Source organism: Triturus cristatus, chromosome 12 (assembly GCF_964204655.1).
Source record: "Triturus cristatus chromosome 12, aTriCri1.1, whole genome shotgun sequence".
NCBI lineage: Eukaryota > Metazoa > Chordata > Amphibia > Caudata > Salamandridae > Triturus > Triturus cristatus.
The window spans coordinates 220898897-220919269 of NC_140595.1; the positions used below are offsets into that span (position 1 = coordinate 220898897).

Consider the following 20373-nt stretch of genomic DNA (forward strand, 5'->3'; position numbering starts at 1 on the left):
GAGCCATTTTAGCTACCCCTGAAACTTCTGTCTGAGGGCCTGGAGCACAAAATGGTGGCCACCTGTGACATCACCAGCATCCACTGGAACCTGCTAGCACCTTCCAGAACATTCCAGAACCCTGTGACAGTTGGAGGCGGTTTAGAATGTTGGGAAGCTAAGACAGAGAGTTGGCAGTTGGAGCTGGCAGTTGGCACCTGACTGGTGAGGAGTGAGCAGCAGAAACTTGAAGGAGGAAGGAGTGAAGCAGCAGGGGTGGAAACTTGTGCCTGGAGTGGGGTCCATAAACCCACCCTTGATACTAGTCCCTACTGACTGAGCCCAGCCTGGAGCCCTGTGTGGGAAGAAGCCAGAAAACCATCCTAAGGACCTGGACAGCAGGAACAGGCCTTAGAAACAGAGAACAGCAAGATCCTGACCTGGAAACTGGTTTCCCTGGAGTCCGACGTCGAGTAGCCTGAGACCTGGAGCCCGAGGTGGAGAAGCGGCGCTGACTGGAAAAGCGGACGTCGCACCCGGAGCCGCCAGAGGTCGAGAGAGGGCGCCGTCAGAGGTCGTGAGGAGTACCAGAGGTCGAGGAGGAAGTCACCCGAGGTCGAGTGAGCGGCGTCATCGGAGGAGTGAAGTCCGCCCTCCGGAGTCGTCGGAGACCAAGGTGAAGTGTACCGGAGGTCGGGAGTGAGGATCGCACTCCGGAGTCGCCGGAACCTGTGAGAATCGTGCCGGAGGTCGGGAGTGGAGGTCGCACTCCGGAGTCGCCGGAAACCTAAGGAGAGGAGCACCGGAGGTCGGGAGTGGAGATCGCACTCCGGAGCCGCCGGAAGTCGACATCGAGCCAAGACCGGCCGACGTCATCGAATCCGAGTTCGCCATCGGACCGGAGCCGCCCGAGGTCGACATCGAGTAAAGACTGCCCGACGCCATCGAATCGGAGGTCGAGATCGAGCCGAGGCCGCCGACATCGATCCGGAATCGCCTACCGGCGTCGTCAGGAACTGACATTGTGCCGAGGCCACCGACATCGAACCGGAACCGCCTCACGGCGTCGACACGACTCAAGCGGCGTCGGAGCATCAGAAAAAGGGCAGTAAGTGGAGTAGAGGGCGCCTAAGGCCCTGTGGAGACCTGAGAGACTGCTCTAAGGGGCTAGGGAGGTGCTGGAACCAACCTGACTGTGCCAGGGGTGAGCTGGGACTAATCTAGAGAAGTTGTGTGGAGGGAGAGCGCCAGGTCTCTGGTATTCCCCCCTTGATCTACCTCAGTTTAGGCCTCAGCCTTGTCCAAGCCAGGGAGTAGACACCCCCAAGCCTTCCACATCCCCACAAGCTGTGCCTGGGCCAAATCAGCCCTTAGGAATTCAAAAGTGATCTGATTCTATGAGTGTCACTGTCAGCTTTTAAGTATTTATTAGGGGCACTGTATTTATTGTATTTAACCTATTTATTGCTTCACTGTATTTATTGGTCCACAGTATTTATTGATGCACAATATTTATTGGTTTACAGTATTTATTGCCTCAGAATATTTAATTGCCTGTATGTATTGCACTTATATTTATGTCTTCATTATTTGTGATCACCCCTATTTATTGAATCATTAAGCCAGTATTTATTTGACCTGCACTATTTAAAAAGTTTGTATATTGTGATTGTTATTTATTTTATCCAATCAGCAACTAAGAGAAAAAGAAGATAAAGAAAGATATTTTCATAATTTTTACGGGTTAGAGTCGTTTTTGGAACGGATGCACGCATGGTTATTGTATGGGTATAACGTATGCTTAGCACGGTGCCTGTTTCCTGACCACTCGAGCCAAGCTACCACAGTGTGTCCGGAAGACCACCACCACCCTTTCAGAGTGGGAGTGTGGTTTTCCAACATAGCGTATACATTTTTTTTTGGAGTTCCTTTGGTCATGGTTGCAAGGTGAATCACAGTATGACGACTGAGCTAAATATTAGGGATGAACTCCTCAATATACTTGATCAAGGCTTCTCTAATCCCGGATTTTACTGGATTTCTAAGCTTCCTTTGACACCATCAATGTTATTTATTTTTCCACGATTAATCAAACTCATTGCAAATCAGCAACTTAAAACACTGCAAGTACAATTAAAAAAAATACACCAAAGCTGATAACGAACAATGCTGTCATGAGCCCTATCTTTTTATAGTTCACTGTAAGCCAAGTGACACCATTGATCAACAGACTGGGCAGACTGTCTGTCCAACAGATACTAGTGGAACTGAACTCTTATTGGTGTCCATATTTCCTCTAAACAGTACCCATCAAGTTAAACTGGGAAATTTCCTTTCAGGAACCAACAAAATAACGTGCACTGTATCCCAAAGTTCAACCTTGTCACCAGCGCTTTTCAACACCAAGGGACTTATGCACAAGCCTCTTGCGCCGCCGATGCATCACTTTTAATATAGGAAAAAGTGACGTACTGGCGGCGCAAGGGGCTTGTAAATAAGCCCCCTGATTTGTACCACTTGCTATCTATCATTCTGCATAACCTAAGAATTGTTTACCAATGGTTCACAGGTGATAACCCACTTTGACCTCAAGCGAGAAGATAGTTTGGGAAACCTACCAAAAGTGTCTCAGGGCGCATCACTTGTGCACCACTCAGTGCAGGCAAAAAGGCTTCACTTAACAGGGAGACACCTGAAATCCTACTCTTGAGCACTATCAACAAAGCTGCACTTCCTGTATTCTGAACTAAAACACTGGATACCCTCCCATGTCTTAGAGAACAAAGTCTGGAAGGGCACTCCTTCAACACCAAAATAAACTCTGTATCTAAACCAACTTCTATTCTTTAGTGCTTCGAGTGTCTGAGCATTCCTCTACTCTTCTCAGAAAATCACCCTGATTCTTGATATGGTCATGTGTATTGTGGTCGCTACACTGGCGTCCTAAACAAATCAGTCACAATGACTCATTTCCTGTTTGGCTTGAAACACCACAGCCACATTAGGTCTATACTGAAACTCCTCCATGGTCACTTTGTTAAGAATTAAGGACAATTAATCATCTGCTTCATTCATAAAACCCTACAAGCTGGCTCACTGGACTATCTCTTCAAGCAGTGACACTTACTATTGAAGCAGATTGCTATGCTCTGCAATCTTCTGTCCATTCAGCCGATGTCTTACAGGAAATTAGGTGGACGATTCATCAATATACTGACCTCCTCCCTGGGTACTTCCCTATCATTTCACCTCAAATTGGAAAATCACTCTTAAATTCACAAAACCCTTGAAAACACACTTAATTAATCTCGTGTTTGGGAAGTCTTCTCTCCCTGATTACTCGATTGATTACTTAAGTTCCCACCTGCAACCTGCAATGTTATGCTGCTGGTCAGAAACCTACAACCTATTCAGGCCACAAAGGACCTCACTGAGCTAAGGGGGCCTGTATACGCAAAAGTCTTGCAGTGCAATGCAGCAAGTCACCTTGCTGAGCTGCACTGACTGACAGATAAAGGGCTAGAATGTGTCGTTTTCAAGGTTATACGGCACATTCCTGCCTTTTCCCCTGAGCTGGGGCCCTTTCAGAAGCCTAGTGACAACTCATGCCCCCTTGCACCATGGTGCAAGGATGCCTTCGTTGCATGCAGGATTGTTTTTGTGCAGGAAGGGGAACATAGAAAAATGAAGTAACACGGACAGATATATATTTTTCCTCGTTATGCCTCTCCTGGAAAGGAGTATCTTTAGGCCCATATCCTCATGTACCATTTCTGGTAAATCTGGTAATGCGTAAAAAAACATGGGAGTTGCAGGGGAACACCAATGCAATGCCCACTGAATGCCTTCCAAGGCCTTACTCCTGGTTTATGGAGCCACTCAGGGCCACCCAAAGTGGCCTTGTTGGCTTTCATGAATCTTACTTAAGGTTTGCGCATGTACCACGTTGCGTTGTGCAAGTAGAATGCAAATCTCATAAATAGGCCCCTAAGGCTTCAACATTTACTGTATTTTGATATGTGGACTCACTCAAGCAGACACTATACTTGTTGGCTCATTGACTGCTTTCTAGCCCCAGGACTTGTTCTTATTCTTGCTCTGTCTGTATCTCTACTCAAGCTTTCTGTGGTTACCAGACAGTGGTATGCAGCTCTTTAGATAAAAAACCCCAAACAGTTAAAAAAAAAAAAAAAAAAGCATTTTTAAAAAACAGTTTTCAAAGCCAGGCGTTCTTTGTTATGGAGCCAGTGGAACATTACAAGGCCCTTTCACAGTGGAAATGCGGACACTCCAGAGAACCTTATAGGAGGTTAACAGAGCAAATGGGCTACATCACAGTCAAAGATTTATAGTGGCAACGGAACTGGGCGCTATAAATTTGTGCATAGAATGAAACATGCTTGCCTTACCTTGCTACAACGATAGGAGACAACAGGAAGGACTCCATAATATTCATGACACAAGGCGATGGATGAACCTATGGTGGACATGTTGATCAGGGCTGCTTTGCTGCAGCTCATACCAGTCTGGGCGTTGTCCTTCGCAGCCTTCTTTAAGAGGTGTAGGAATGCCTGATGAGAGAGAAATCATATAAATAGACATTTTGAGGCACAGACCCGCTAGAAAAACTGTGCTTATGTATTTCAGGGAGAAATGGCAATAGATGACACTTAGGGCCAGATTTACTAATCTTTCATGCAACGTATGTAGTTAGGCAACTTGCTGTACTGCGTTGCGGGACAGGTAGTGAGCCAGTGATTAATTTGTAAATAACATAGGTGCCAGGGCTCTCGTCAGGAGGCAGCTTGCACCAGCCCATTTCTCCTGTTAGTGCCACCTAAAACAGAACCAACTACTAACCATGAAATTGAGGGAAGGATGAGGCGTAATTGCCAGAGCTGCTGACTTCGGAGCTGGGGGACCAGCTTTGAATCTCGGTGTGATCTCAACATCCTGCGATTCTGGGCAAATCACTTAATCTCCCTGTGCCTACCATAAAGGAATGAGTCTGGTTCTCATGAAAAGTGCCAGTGTTGATGATTAAGTCCTTCTGCTGACCACCGGCTCAAATTAAGCACTGGAGAGAGCAGAAATGTGCCATACCTACTAATCTCTCTCATAGTGCTGGTGCACTTCAGGCAGCCTAGCATCAATGCAGGCACTCTTGCACTACAATGCCTGCTTTACAAGGTGAATTGTTTTTTGTGCTGGAAGGGATACCTTCTGTATCCTCTGACGAAGAGGCCTTGAAACGCGTTAGGATGATGCCGTAATAAAAAACTTGGGACGGAGTAAACATGGTGTTATCAATTCAGGTCCCATTCATGGCGAGTTCTCACAGCAGGGCAACTTGTTTGATGGATTTAAAATGCGGCAGCCTGGCCGCAGAGAACTTGCCACCATGGATGTTTTCACGGGGCCATCGACGAAGGAAAGTGTTTTCACCTCGAAACTTGGCACAGTGGGACTTTTAAAGAAATTGCCTATTTCTCCTGCCTGAGGCCCACTGGGGTATTTTAATAGACTGTGAATGTAGAGTTGGATGAACAGTGCCCACTGGGGTTAATACCGCGCTGCTTGTTATAACGAAACTACAGTTACCAGCATGCCTCTAAAGATACACACCTGTGAAAAATGTTGTGCATGTGCATAAGTACTGTAACAGCAGCTCTTTCTGTTTTCCAGCTCTGTATCCTCTGACGAAGAGGCCAGGAGGCCTTGAAACGCGTTAGGATGATGCCGTAATAAAAAACTTGGGACGGAGCAAACATGGTGTTATTAATTCAGGTCCCATTCATGGCGAGTTTTCACAGCAGGGCAACTTGTTTGATTGAGATAGATAGATAGATAGATAGATAGATAGATAGATAGATAGATAGATAGATAGATAGATAGATAGATAGATAGATAGATAGATAGATAGATAGATAGATAGATAGATAGATAGATAGATAGATAGATAGATAGATAGATAGATAGATAGATAGATAGAGATATATATATATATACACGAATAAAGTTATTTATTCCTCATGTCCCCTCCCCTGGTGAAGCGTAAGTTTTTGGGGCATCCCAAGTTTATGGTCTTGTAAATCTGGGGCTGCATTAAATTCATTGGGTGTTGTTTGGGAACACCCAATGCAATGCCCATGGAATGGCTCCCTAGCACAGAGTAAGGCAACGCAGCGAGTTATGCTGCCTTGCCTTGCTCCATATCTCTGAGGTCATTTAAAGTCAGGCACAGTGGCTTTGAATGACCTCATGAACATCATTTGGTGGTTTGCACCGCCGTGGTGACACAAAAACTACGCAATGGCAGCTCAAGGGGCTCGTAATTATGCCCCCAAATCTTGAATTCAGAGTACGCGGATAAGTACATTCTGGCCCCACATTTGATATGGGCAGGAGAGAACAATGGGAAAAACTGCTTGTGTGTGGAATAGATCCCAGCCTTGTCTGGCTTATCAAAGAATTCCATGAGAATACCTGGTTATAAGTATGATTTAGCAAAAGCAGAGCTGATAAAATTAAGTGTTAGACAAGAAAATGGTTTACCTAGGGGTTACATTTTAGCACTTTGCCTCTTTATTTTATATATTGCAGCAATATTAATGTTTCTATGTTAGCATACCCTGATGATTTGGTCAGTGCTTATTTTGAGCCGGTGCTTTCCGGTGCTCAGCACCAGCACCTGATCCTCAGCACTGGTGCTTATAGCACAAGTTAAGGACACACTGATTTGGAGTTGTGTGATTTTCCCCAGAATCACAGTATTTTGAGCCATGTTGAGACACTAACCCGGTTCCCCAGCTCTGAAATCGGCAGTTCTAGCCATTAGGCCAAGTCCTCTCCAGAATAATAAGTACCGGGGCTCTAGTCAGGAGGCAGTTTGCACCAGCACATTTCTCTTGTTAGCGATGCCTCTTGAGGAAAGTCCCAGCACTTTATTTTACAAATTATCCACTGGATTTGGTTCTGGTCGACATCACCTTCATGTGACAGCGGCGCCCTTTAGTTGATCTGGACGTATTAAAAAGGGATCATAATATGATCGTAAATCTAAAGAAAAACAAGGGGTATATTTAGGAGCCCCTCGCGCTGCTGGAGCACCACTTTTTGTGATGCTTTAGTGGCGCAAACAACAAAGTCATATTTATGAGGCCAAACAAAGCATCTATGTGTGGCTTTGAATTGCCTCATTTATATGGAGTAAGGTAAGGCAGCACAAATCGCTGTGTTGCCTTACTCTGCGCTAGGGAGGCGTTCCATGGGCCTCGCAGTGGGTGCTCCCATGCAACACCCATGAATGTAGACGGTTCCCCAGATTTACAAAACCCTGTTCACCTGGGGAGGCACCAAAATCCGACGCCTCCCCAGGGGATATGCAACGAGGAGAAATAACTTTGGCCCTCATTTATGGGATTTTGGAGTAGGGCAGCTCAACATGGCACCTTGCTGTGCTGCCCAAAGTGAAATGGCAGGAATGCACCGTATTTATGCAATACCGTACATTACTATCCATTCTCCCTGTGCTGGCACAGTTTTTAGCAGCCTAGAGCCAACATAGGCACCGTTGCACCGTGGTGCAAGGGTGCCCCCGTTGCATCCAGGACGGTTTTGCACAGGAAGGGACACCTGTGTACTGCTGAATGCAGCACACATAGAAAGAGGAAAGAATGTGGAGAAGTAAACATATTTCTCCTCGCTATGCCTCACTTCAGGGGGCGTATGGATTTAGCACTTCCCCAGGCTTACATGATTTTGCTAATCTGGGTTAGTGTCAAAATCAATGGGTGTTTTATGGGAAGACCAACACACCAATGGAACGCCTACTGGGTGCAGGCCAAGACAATGCAGCAATTTGTGCTGCATTGCCCCAATCAAGCTTTATGAAGCCACGCAGTGTAGCTTTGCATGGCTTCATAATTCATATTGAGAGCCCTGCGTCACATGTACCACCTTATGTGGTGCAAAAGTGACACAGGGCTCTCATAAATAAGCCCCTTTATTTATCCTCTTTTTTCCTGTAAGTGTGCTGCATTTTGTAGGACTCATCGAAAGAGGAAAAAGTCTCTTAAGATTGTTTTGGTGCAGGAAGGTGTCCCTTCCTGCACAAAAACAATCCAGCCGACAACACTGGCACCCTTGCACAATGGTGCAAGGGTGCCTGCGTTGGCGCTAGGCTGTCAAAACGGCGCCAGTGCAGGAGGAAAGGACAGGCATGCACCTTAGTGGATAACTACAGCACATTCCTACCCTTTCACTTTCACATAGGGCAGCGCAGCAATGTGACTTGCTGGGCTGCCCTATGCCAAAACCCCATTAATACGTCCAAGTTCCTAACTTTTGGATAACCAATCACCGATTATTGGGGTTATTGAATGTGACAAAAATCGAACAAATCTGTAATTACGTTTCTAAATGAATTAAGCTAAACACTAAATTGTCATTGGGCTAGCAAATAAAAGCGCTACAAATGTAAATAAATTAGGGGTAAGTAAGTTTTAAGCAGCATATGGGATACAGTTCCCCTCTTACTGTTCATAATGTTTGTTGCCAAAACAGATTCCATATTAAGGTAAGTAGGAAACAGTATACAGTGGAAAATGTAATAAGAGATTTAGTGCAACTGAGTCAAACTCCCTACGAAAATGTTTACGCCTAGAAAAGAAATCCCACAAGCAGGAATTACATTCCAGTAAGGGAGCGCAACAGTTGGAAATCTGATCGATGAAGCAGCATTATTTATTTCCAGAGTCTATAATTGCCTAGTGTCGCCTCCTTATGGGTGTCGGGGCTTTACCATCGGTCTTTTGTGACCTTTTATTAATATATCAATATTTAAAACCAGTTTGTTATTCACTGTTGATGTCATTTAAAATTACGCTGACTCTCGCTGCAAGCAGCATCCCCGGGCAGTGAATCTGTGTAACTGGATGACACAGGTGCAGAAAAACACTTACCTCAGCCACCACAAAGAATTTATAGGGCTGGTGACATCTAAGGCCCGGCCTCAGGGGCCTGGCATGCCCATGCGCCACCCAATTTATAAGTCGCTACATTGTCACTTGTAACAAGGTAGGTCAGGTCACTTTAGACTTAAGCCCTGCAGTGCCCATGCCGACAAGTCCATCGGGGTTTGACCTCGCCCTAGGGTGACCAACTGGCAAGGGTTCAAATTCAGGATGGTGAGTGTAAAAATTCAGGATAAAGGGTTAAAGGTAAGTTTTACAGACACATCAGAGGAGGTCGCGCACTAGTACATGAGTAAGTAAATAGACAACTAAAATGAGTACAAGTCAAAATAAGTTTATATTAGGTCAAAAAGCAATCATGCACTTCGTGGTTTTTTGGTATGAGCGCAGCTTTGAGCAACTGTGAAGGTCTTTTTGTGGTATTTCATATGATCTTAATCTATTTATGTGATTACTGAACTGAGTTGTCCAGTCTGATACTTTAACAGTTCATGTTCCTGAGCAAGGCAGGTTTAGTGAGGGAAGTGGTTGGAAAGATCTGCTCGGATGGAATTTGTTACTAGCATGTCATATCTGAGCACCAAATTTAGATGTAAAGGATCATGCAAAGAATGTAGCTAATTGGGACCTGCAGTGCTGGACGAGAGTGCAGTCCTCCGAGTGGCCAGCTTTATGTGTCAGATCACTTCAGGTATTTAAATGTCTGTTCAGCTGGAGATGACTGGTACGGTACTGAGTGATGGATAAGACCCATAGCGAACAGTTCTTGTATGAGGGTAAGAGCATTAAGCAGGAAAAGGAAGTTATTAACCAGCCTGCATGAGACATATTTGGCTGCAGACTGCTGAGTGTTATGGCATTATTGTGGAGCAGAACGGTTAGATAGGAGTTGATATTGTTATATAATGCCCTGCCCAGCCATATATCGGCCCTCCTTATTTTACCCATATATAGGAAATAGTATACGGATTGGGCTTTTTCATTTCTGCGAGCCGTAAACTGCAGATTCTCACTGATGCAGAGAAGTGTGCTACAGACTAGAAACTGTATATGTTGCTGAGGCATTATTGTAGGTCAGAAGGAGCCACTGTCTTTTACATTCAGAACATTTTCCATTGAAATGGGAACAAAATGCCAACATGCAGTTTTACTGATAAAACTATATAGTGCACCATCAATGGGTGGAAATGTGGTTTCAGTGAATAGGTATCATTTGAAGAACACGAAGTAGTGTCTTCATTGTTTTGAGCCTATTGAAACGCTGTTTTCAACACAATTCTGAATTACAAACAAGTGTTCTATTTGTGGTTTTCTAGCTGCTATGTTTTGAGACATTTGCACAGTTCAGTTACAGGTATTTAAAGGTTCTGGTGTGTTACAAGAGTACTGAGAGCTTATAGCCTTTGTTTTCACACACCCTTTACCACCACAAGACTGTCAACTAGTCCACTTTACAATTCTGTCTTTGACTGCAAAGTTAGGGAATTTTGCAAACACAAATCCACTTGTTAAAGGAATAAGCGGAAATTTGTCAGACGATACAGCCTGACATTTGCCCTCTATTCTTGAGCACATGTGACAAGCTGAAAACAAAACGTGAAGGCATTAAAGGCATTTTTATTGCCCATTCACCTACTCAACTCAAACTCATGATAAGGCTGGGATGTATGTGTATTAGTTTGCTAGACGTTGTGCACTTCGTCCTAGGATGGTTGTGCAAGAGTGTGAAGTTGGTATATTTAGGATGTTATTGTGGCTGGTGCCATAGAGGAGAAACATGGTGTTCTGTTGCTCATTATCTCCTTAATTCTGTTAAAGATTAACATTTTGCCATGATCAGTACCCAATTGTTTGACGTAGAAAGGGAGAAGGCTAAAGACTGCATTACAGGCTTGATACACATGTCCTACATTGCAACTCAGTGAATTAAGTACATGCTTCTGGATGAAAGCATCTGATCAGGTTTATATGCCTCTGTAAATAAATAAAATTATCTTGGCTTGTCTCAAGTGAGCTTACAAGTGAATCAGAACTTTGGCATCTTGCGTTAAGGGCATTATCCACGACCGGCTAGAAAGTGTGCTTCATATGTCCATTGTAAACCTTCAGACACCTTTTCCAAATTGAACAAAGTTTCTCCTTCTATATATTAAATCATGTTTGAATGGGAATGTAGAGTAGTTTAAACCTGAGGAGATTAGCAAAGACACTAAGTTATTTTGGAATGAAAGTTGGTTAAAACATCTATGTACTAGGCTATGTCTTCAGATCAGAATGAGTTTATGGGGCCTTTCATCAATTTGATGCATATTTATTCACCACTGAAGGTTGGACGTACTAAAATGGGGGGGGGGGGGGGGGCAGTGAACTCCTTATGCAACAGTAACTATTTTGAAAGTATTGACAAATCCATGAGTATTCTCCCATGCCATATTTCCCACCTCACGCAATCCTCTATGTATTGCAGTACCCACATCATATTTGTTTTTTTGTCACACCGGTCAGAGTCTACGTATCCCATAAACTGTTGATTCACATGCTCCTTCATGAGGCTCTCCCAAACACTGATGTGCCTAAAGACATCCCATCAGTATCTATTTTTTGTAGTAACCTTATTTATTATACTCCAAGCTAGGAGTCTGTCCTAATACAATTAATTGTATCCTTAACTGCCCGACTCCAAGCCAATCTAGGTAATTTAAATACTGCTTTTGCAAGTGCACACCATGTTAGTGCAAATATGCACCAAACAGCCCAAAGTACTCTCCAAGCTATACTAAAGCACAGTTTAATGAACCAATCTTGTATCAAAGCGATCCAATGTGATAATAACACAGCTTTATGCCTACAACCAGTGGCCAGCAGCGTACGAGAGGAAATGAGTTTCTACACAGCTGTATGCCTAAAACCCAGAAGCTGGCAGCGAGCATTGGATCATTTTATTAAACAAACAAAACAATATTTATCTTAAGAAAAGGAATGGACAGAAAAAAATACAAATACAAACTCCCCCCGCCTCCCAAAAACCCCGCACCAGTCGCTCCCTAGTTAGTCCCGGACAACGCATGTGCTAGTTGGCCTTCATGGGGTTGCTAAATAGTATCTATGGAGTTGGTGTAGGTTTTGTTGCCTCATCGGGGAGTAATCGCAGGATTTGCAAGTATTTAGGGCATGTGATCTCCCGTAATTCTTTAGATAGTATCTGGTGAAAAGGGGCCCACATTTGGCATATATCTCTCCCTTATGATCTGCCATCAAAGATATGCGCGCCATTGTGAGTATTAGCCAAGGCCCCTGTAGCCATGCACGAAGATCTGGGACAATTGACGTACCCCATTGGGCTAGAATCGCCTGCCGCGCTGCTAAGAGTGCCAAAGCGATCTGTCTGCCTCTCGGAGAGCGCAAGGGAAAGGTCAAAGGATTCAATAGACCTGGAATGGTACACACTGGGAAGCAGGAAAGTGAGGTGTCGAAAGCCTTTGCTCTATCATCCAGGACAGCTTCCCAGTAGAGTGCCAACTTGGGGCAGTGCGAGAGTAGGTGAACTAAAGAGCCCGGTAAACCACGTCCTCACCAGCATTTTTCAGTACGATCTTTGTCCCAGGTATGTATACGGGCGGGTGTGAAATACCATTATGAGATTACCTTATAAGCCGATTCGGTCCCCGCAATGCTATGTGATGTGCCCAGTAATGTATATCTGCCCAGTCCTTATCTGAAAGCGTCCTCTCTAGCTCTTCCTCCCATCGAAGTTGCCCTTTTGCTCGACCCCCGGAATCCAAGCAGAGAGCAAGACATAAAGCTCGGAAATGATATGTTTATTCTCTTTTTTACACACCAGCTACTTTTCAAAAACCGTAAGGGGCCAAGATGCCGCTAGATGATAATCAGAGGATGTAACCCAGTGCTGCACCTGACGGTAATAAAATGCATCAGATTGTGGAAGATCATAGTCCTGATATGTTGCTTGAATGGAATTAGGCCATTAGGATCGAACAGAGCGCTGACCCTTTTACATCCCTGCTGTCTCCATCTCTGTAACACCTCCCAGCCACGACCCGGGGGGAAACCTGGGTTATCAACTATTAGGGACATAGGGGATGGGAAGGTGGTCAATCCTTTCTTGGAGGCCACCGCATCCCATTCCTTTAGCGTCGATGAGGTGACCGGGGTAGAAAACGATCCCCATGCCCTATATCTGCGTGGGAGCCAGATACCCTTCCAAATATTTTCCCTGGCTACCGTCTGGCCGATAAAGAACCAGTGCTTTTCAGAAAGGGGGCAATTCCATTCTACCACATATCAGAGATGTGCAGCTTGAAAATATCTATGGATCAACAAAAGCTCAACTCCGCCTTCTCTTTTAGATTGCATCATTTGAGCAAACGATAATCTTGGTTTCTTCCCCCATATGAATTTGTTGATTGCTAACTTGCTGAGAGCTCTTTGGGGTGGGGACATAGGTATCATTTGGAAGGGTATACAGACAAAATATCGAGTTGGAAATGTCGACTTACACAAATATCAAGTTAGAAATATTGAGATAGAGAAATATCGACAGCAAGAATATCATGGTCAAGAATATTGACTTTAGGGTAAAAAATATTGTTTTTAAAAATATCGAAGACATTAACATCGTTTAAAAAATAGGGTTGTTTTAAACATCGATTTTTTAATTAGTGTTATGTATTTTAGTATCTGTTTTAAATGTATGTGATCTATTTTGTATAAGTATTGCCTTTGCTTTTTAATATGTGTTAAATGTTTAGTAGTTCTCAATTTTATTTTAATTAAATTTTACGTTTTTTAGTTCTGTAGCAGGTTGTGGGTTTGTAGGGGAATAGGGTGGGAAGTAAATTTATTAGAATAAATGAATGATTATTTTTCATTAATATTTAATTTAGATTTTATAGTGCTAATTGTAGGAAGTAATTTATTAATTTATTATTGAGTAATTATTAATTGGGTGTTAATTATTATTAATTCATTAATTGGTAATCAATAATGTTGATTGTGTCATTTTAGGGGCGGGTTGTTGGGTTTATAGGGGTAAAGGGTGGGAAGTAATTTATTTTTAATTAATTAATAATTATTTGTTAATTAATGCTAATTAATTAATAAAAATTTAAATATGGCAATTGTGTAATTAATTTTAGATGTGAGTTGTGGGGTTTATAGTGGTAAAGGGTAGGAAGTAATTTATTTTTAATTAATTATTAAGTAGTTGTTAATTGATATTAATGTATTATTTTAAAATGAATTCTGGAAATTGTGTAATGATATTTAGGTGTGGGTTGCGGGATTCATAGGGGTAGAGGGTGGAAAGTAATATATTTAATGAATTAATAATTAGTTGATCATTAACCTTAATTCATCAATCGATAATTAACTAGGTTAATTGTTTATTTTTTTGAATGTGAGTTTTGGTTTTATTAGGGTAACATTTGGGGAGTACATTTTTTAAATTTAGATGTGTGTTGTGAATTGTGCGGCGTTATAGGGTAGGAAATAAAAAAGATTACATTTATGTAATAATTTATGTTTTTGTTTAAAAATAATTTCGAATTAAAAATAGTTATTTGTTTGTAAATTATTGAAAAAAGTATTCTATATTTAGATTTTTAAAATATTTTTGATTTTTTTTTTTTTTTTTATATTTTGTGTTGGTGATATTTAGTTTGTTTTTAATTTTGAACTGACTGGAGTGGGAATATTACCCCTCCGCTTTTCAACACTTTATCTATTGTTGAACTAACTGGAGTGGGAATAGTATTTTTTACCCCTTTGCTATCCAAGTCTTTCCCTAGTCTTGAACTAACTGGAGTGAGAATAGTATTTTTTACCCCTTTGCTATCCAACGCTTTCCCTAGTCTTGAACTAACTGGAGTAGGAATAGTATTTTTTACCCCTTTGCTATCCAACACTTTCCCTAGTCTTGCACTAACTGGAGTGGGAATAGTATTTTCTACCCCTCCACTATCCAACACTTTCCCTACTGTTGCACTAACTGGAGTGGGAATAGTAATTTTTACCCCTCCACTATCCAACACTTTCCCTACTGTTGCACTCACTGGAGGGGGAATAGTAATTTTACCCCTCCGCTATCCAAAACTTTCCCTACTGTTGCACTCACTGGAGTGGGAATATTCATTTTTATTCCTTCGCTATCCAACACTTTCCCTACTGTTACACTAACTGGAGTTGGAATTTCAATTTTTACCCCTCGGCTATCCAACACTTTCACTAGTTACACTAAGGGGCGATTCCAATCCGGGTCGGAAAGCACTCCAACCGTGTTTTGCGACCGAGCCGGAGTCCTGGAGTCCGTCCGAGCGAGTACAATGCGGCCGTATGCTGGCAGACTCGGTTCGGTCGGACTCCCATAGAATTCAATGGGAGCCAGTCGTACGACGCGTACATGGGCTCCCATTGACTGAATGGGTACGTCTCGCGCAAGGCCGCCCCCTACAGTGGGTACGCGTTGGTGCCATCCGCACCGTACATGCCTGTGTGGGGGGTACCCTTGGGTCTCCCCCTGTGTCAGAGTCGTATGGCTGCGGGTGACAGGGGGTCCAACGCGGACCCCAAAGGCAACGACCCGGACGTTTTGAGAGCGGGACACTCCGGCTCGCACAGGCTGTCCGACGCGTGCATCGTACAGGCTCGGTCGTAAATCGCATCCATTGCACGCCACGGTTAGCTTCCGACCGAGACGTACGGAGCGGTTCGGACCCGGAAACAACTCGGTCGGTGAATTTCAGGTAGCTGGCATCGTACTTGCTCGCTCGTAGAGCTGTACGAGTCGGGCGGAAAACACGCGTTCGACTCGTCGTTTTTCCGGCCGGATCGCGTTCGGTGCCCTTCCGACACGGAATCGGCCCCTAAGTGGAGTTGGAATTGCAATTTTTACCCCTCTGCTATCCAACACTTTCCCTACTGTTGCAGTCACTGGAGTGGAAATAAGTCATTTTTATTCCTCCACTAGCCAACACTTTCCCCACTGTTGCACTCACTGGAATGGGAATAGTAAGTTTTTACCCCTTCACTATCCAACACTTTCCCTACTGTTGCAGTCACTGGAGTGGGAATTGTCATTTTTATTCCTCCGCTATCCAACACTTTCTCTACTGTTGCACTAACTGGAGTGGGAATAGTAATTTTTACCACTCCGCTATCAACACTTTCCCTACTGTTGCACTCACTGGAGTGGGAATAGTAATTTTTACCCCTCCCGTATCCACTACTTTTCCTACTGTTGCACTCACTGGAGTGAGAATAGTAATGTTTACCCCTTCGCTATCCAGCACTTTCCCTACTGTTGCACTCACTGGAATGGGAATAGTAAGTTTTTACCCCTTCACTATCCAACATTTTCCCTACTGTTGTATTGTTTGGAGTGGGAATAGTAATTTTTACCCCTCTGCTATCCAACACTTTACCTACTGTTTTAAGAACTGAGATAGAGGCCTCTGTCCATCAGGGGGCGAAGCCTTTTGTACTTTTAGCCGGGCGACTGCAGCAACTACCTCCTCGATATGGATCGGCTGATCTAGTTGTTCCGCTATTGACTCAGAGAGATGAGAAAGCGGACAATTCGAGATAGGAACGGGATTCCGTCTGGGGAGTATCCTTATCAGAATAAAGAGTTTGTTAAAAGGTCCTAAAGGTATCTACAATTTGCAAATCTTGATATACCTCCTCACCCTCAGGCCGCTTAATCGAGGCTATTGTTGATGTCGTCATTTTTGCCCTAAGCCTCTGGGCTAGCATTTTGCCACACCCATTGCCACTCAGATAGAATTTGTGTCGGAGCCGGAGAAGTGCGTATTCCGCTCTATCTAAGTCCAATCGCTTCAATAGGAGTCTTTTTTTTCTCAAGCTCTCTCCAAATTCTCGGGCCCCTGTTCTTTTATGGATAGACTCCATTACACTGACCTCCCGTTCTAATGTCTGGCGCTTCTCCTTGCAAATCTAATTTTCTGCTGTCTAAATTGCTATAAATTCTCCCCTCATTACCAGTTTTAATGTTTCCCACACCGGTTCCAAGGAGGTGTTCCCTACATCATTCGTCTGCAGGTATTCCTTCAGCCTCGTCTGCTTATCAGTCAAGACTGCCGGAGCCTGCAGAAGGGTTTCTCTTAACTGCCATCTGCTGGAGTGGGCTGGACCATATTTGCTTGAAATTGTGAGTGAAATCATTGCGTGATCCGACATTGATCTGGGTTCAATGGATGAATCTAGCAATCTAGGAATGAGCACCATCGAGGCTAAGTAGTGATCCAAACGTGCGTACGTTTTATGAGCCGCTGAGTTAAATGTATAGTCATGTACCCCTGGATGGAGGTGGCGCAAACGTCCTTAAGGCCGTTGTCCGTCAACCATCGTTTGCCGTCTGCTGAGAAAGCTCCCGTTTGTGCCGATCGTTGGCATGAATGGTCGAGTGCGGTATCCATCACCAGATTGAGATCTCCACCCACCAGGACTGCTGCATCTGGAGATGCTAACACCTCCGTTAAGGCCTTAAGTACAAATGCTTCTTGCTGGGTGTTAGGGGTGTAGATGTTAGCTAGTGTAAAATGTGTGTTCCCCCATTATATTCTAATTACAAGCAAGCGCCCTTTTACCTCTGCCACTGTAGAGATGACTTCACCCAGGAAATTTGCTCTTAAAAATATTGCAACACCATTTTTCTTAGCCGGGCCCAAGGACCATAGTTGGTGGGGGAAGCAACGTAAATGCATGCGCGCTGTATCCCTCGCAAGGAGGTGAGTCTCCTGCAAGGCATATATCCCCCCCAGAACTTTCCAGCAGCGAAAGGATCGCTGCACGTTTTACAGGGTGATTGAGGCCTCTAACGTTAAGACTCACGCTCTTTAGGTTCCTACCCATAGTGTACTAGTAGAAATTGAATCATATTCTCAATGCTGAGGCAGTGTAACGCTACTCGTCGGGGACTTCGAATTAATGCGCTGGTCAGTTGGAGACTGAAAGTACTTTGCAAGACTGGTGCGGGTGAAAAGAAAAAAGAACTGTACCCAAAAACAGAATCAACTCCCAAAAGTTCCCAACAAAAGTAAGAAATGGAGACAATAGTTTGTCAACATTGGGTATCCCATAAGGGTCGTTGGCTGATGGGGGCCGGGTTGTTTTTAATCCTCCCATCCGGTCAAGCGGAGTTTTAGAGTTCTTCATTGTGTCAGATGTGGGATCAACAGGGCCCTCCTGCTCCGCCAAGAGTGGTATTTCCCATCTGTGAAATATATCTAATCAGGTGAAAGTCGGTCAGTCTGGTGATTTGTTAGTGAGCTAAAACATGCTTTTCTTTCTTTAGTGATTGTTGCAATGTCTGGTTTCAGCTTGGGGGCGAGGGGGCCTCCCAACAAGTTGCCATCGTGGATATCTATTGCCGGCATTCTCCCGGGATTTGTTTTCTTGATCATGCTCAGTGAAGTCTTTTATATCTAGGACTTTCTGGGATTCTTACAAGGAGCGAAGTTGTCTCAGCTTTCCTTCATACTTAAAGATAATCCGGAATGGGTGGCCCCGGGAGTAGGAGATTCCTTGCTCCCTTAGGTGATTTGTTATGCCGCAGAACTCCCTTCTTTTATTCAGTGTGGACGTGGCTAGATCTTGAAGGAAAGTCAGAGTGTGTCCTTGGAGTCCACTGGATGGGCCTCTCTTACTTTACGAATGATCAGTTACTTAGTTTGAAAATCATGGACACACACTTGTATGTCCGACGGCGGTGCTTTATTTCCCCTAGGTGGGCCCACTCGATGTACTTGGTCTATTTGGATGTCTTCAGTGTGGTCACCTCCCAGGACATGGCAGAAGAGAGCAAGAACGTTGGCCTTAAGATCGTCTCCCTCTGCTTGTGATGGCACCCCTCTGATCCAAACATTATTTCTTCTGGAGCGATTTTCTAAATTTTCAGTGTGAGTCTGAATATCGACAGTGTTGTTCCCGCAGCTGGATGATTTTTTGTTGCATCATTTCAATATCCACATTCCTGTTGGTGTCCCATTCCTCCAACGCCAACACCCAATCACCTACTTCTTCCAGATCGTGCCTTATCGTCTTCAAATCAGCTGAAAGCTGGCCCCTTATCTCTTGTAGATCTTCCTTGAGTGATGTGAACAACGCTGTCATGAACGCTTTGGTAGCTTATCCATCTGCGCCTTCCATTATGTCTTGCAGCCCATCATCGCTATAGGCAGCCCCAGCAGTGGCACCCAACCCTGGTTGCTTCAACAACATGTCCTTCACCGTTCTTTCTTCCTTCATCCTGGCTGTGGCCATGGTAGGATATGGATGATATGGAGTTTCCTCAATCCGTCACTGGGTGGTCATATTGCTGACTACTCTTGGGGTTTCTTTTGCTGTGTGTGTTCGTGTCTGGCAGAGGTACATTTCAGCTAGATTCCCCTGAGGCAATGTTTTGCTATGAGTTGTCTCAATCTAGATGCTCTGAGTATTGCTTTGTGGTTTTCACAGCTCTGTACGGAGCTGACAATTTGCGCTGAAGTACAGGTGGAGGCGGCCTGCAGATGAGAGGTGGACACATCCGGTAGCAAATGGAGATAGTACCGTTGTAGTATAGCCACGGGATGATTTGTACGTCAGACGTAACCATGCTGTAAGAAGGGGCAACTCCAGCTCCTTTTGATGGATCCGGAGAGGAAGAGAAAGACCACCCCCACTTCTTTGCTTATGCTCAGTTCATGTGTCTTTTGGAAACTGCTAAGGTAGTGGGTGGGCATTTCTTAGAGCAAAATGGTTTGTAGAGTTTATCAGCCTCCACTGTTAGAACTTATGGCTACTATCCTCAGTTGTATAAACCCAAGCAAGTAGCCAGAGACTGATCCAAAATGGAGTGCTTCTTGTTTTGATATTTCTAACTACCATTGCAGGAGTAACTGTAAACATAGCAAGATAATCTGCACGGGCAACAATGTTTCATTCTTACCCATTCAATAGATAGGACTGATGCATGTGTACAAGAAGGGTTCTAGGTACAGGGCAAAAAGCAGATGTGACATTGCTCACCGCTGTCTTGTGTACCTGTAATTGTAAAGTGGGGGGAGTAATGCCCTCTCCATTGTATGTGACCAATAAGTTCCTTATACAGGGAGTATGTACACCTCACGCACCTAAGGACCAATCCAATCCCTCCCATACCATTCCAGAGGAAGGGACAGAAGACACTGCGGATAGCCTTTTCCACAGCCAACAGGATCATCCCAGCTCAAGTCAAAACGGGCGATGGCCGTGTTGTTATGAAAAGTTGTGTCCTTTCAGGGTATGAAACTATGTAGCATAGGTGAAACAAGTGAGATCACCATAGATATTTTGCAGGCAATTATTGTAAAGAAAATGTGCGATCAGCATTTGTAAGTGATAGGGAACTTTATGACCCACA

At 44.1% G+C, this 20373-nt stretch overlaps 1 protein-coding gene across 5 annotated transcripts in view; it reads right to left on the reverse strand.

The window, feature by feature from the left end:
- Positions 1–20373, reverse strand: part of LOC146775743 (uncharacterized) — a 328795-nt gene that overhangs the window by 155012 nt on the left and 153410 nt on the right. For all 5 annotated transcript variants that reach the window (XM_085637383.1, XM_085637382.1, XM_085637380.1 and 2 more), the window contains exon 4: positions 4389–4550. In XM_085637383.1, the coding sequence (XP_085493509.1) occupies positions 4389–4550 (162 nt within the window). The remainder of the gene's footprint in view (positions 1–4388; positions 4551–20373) is intronic.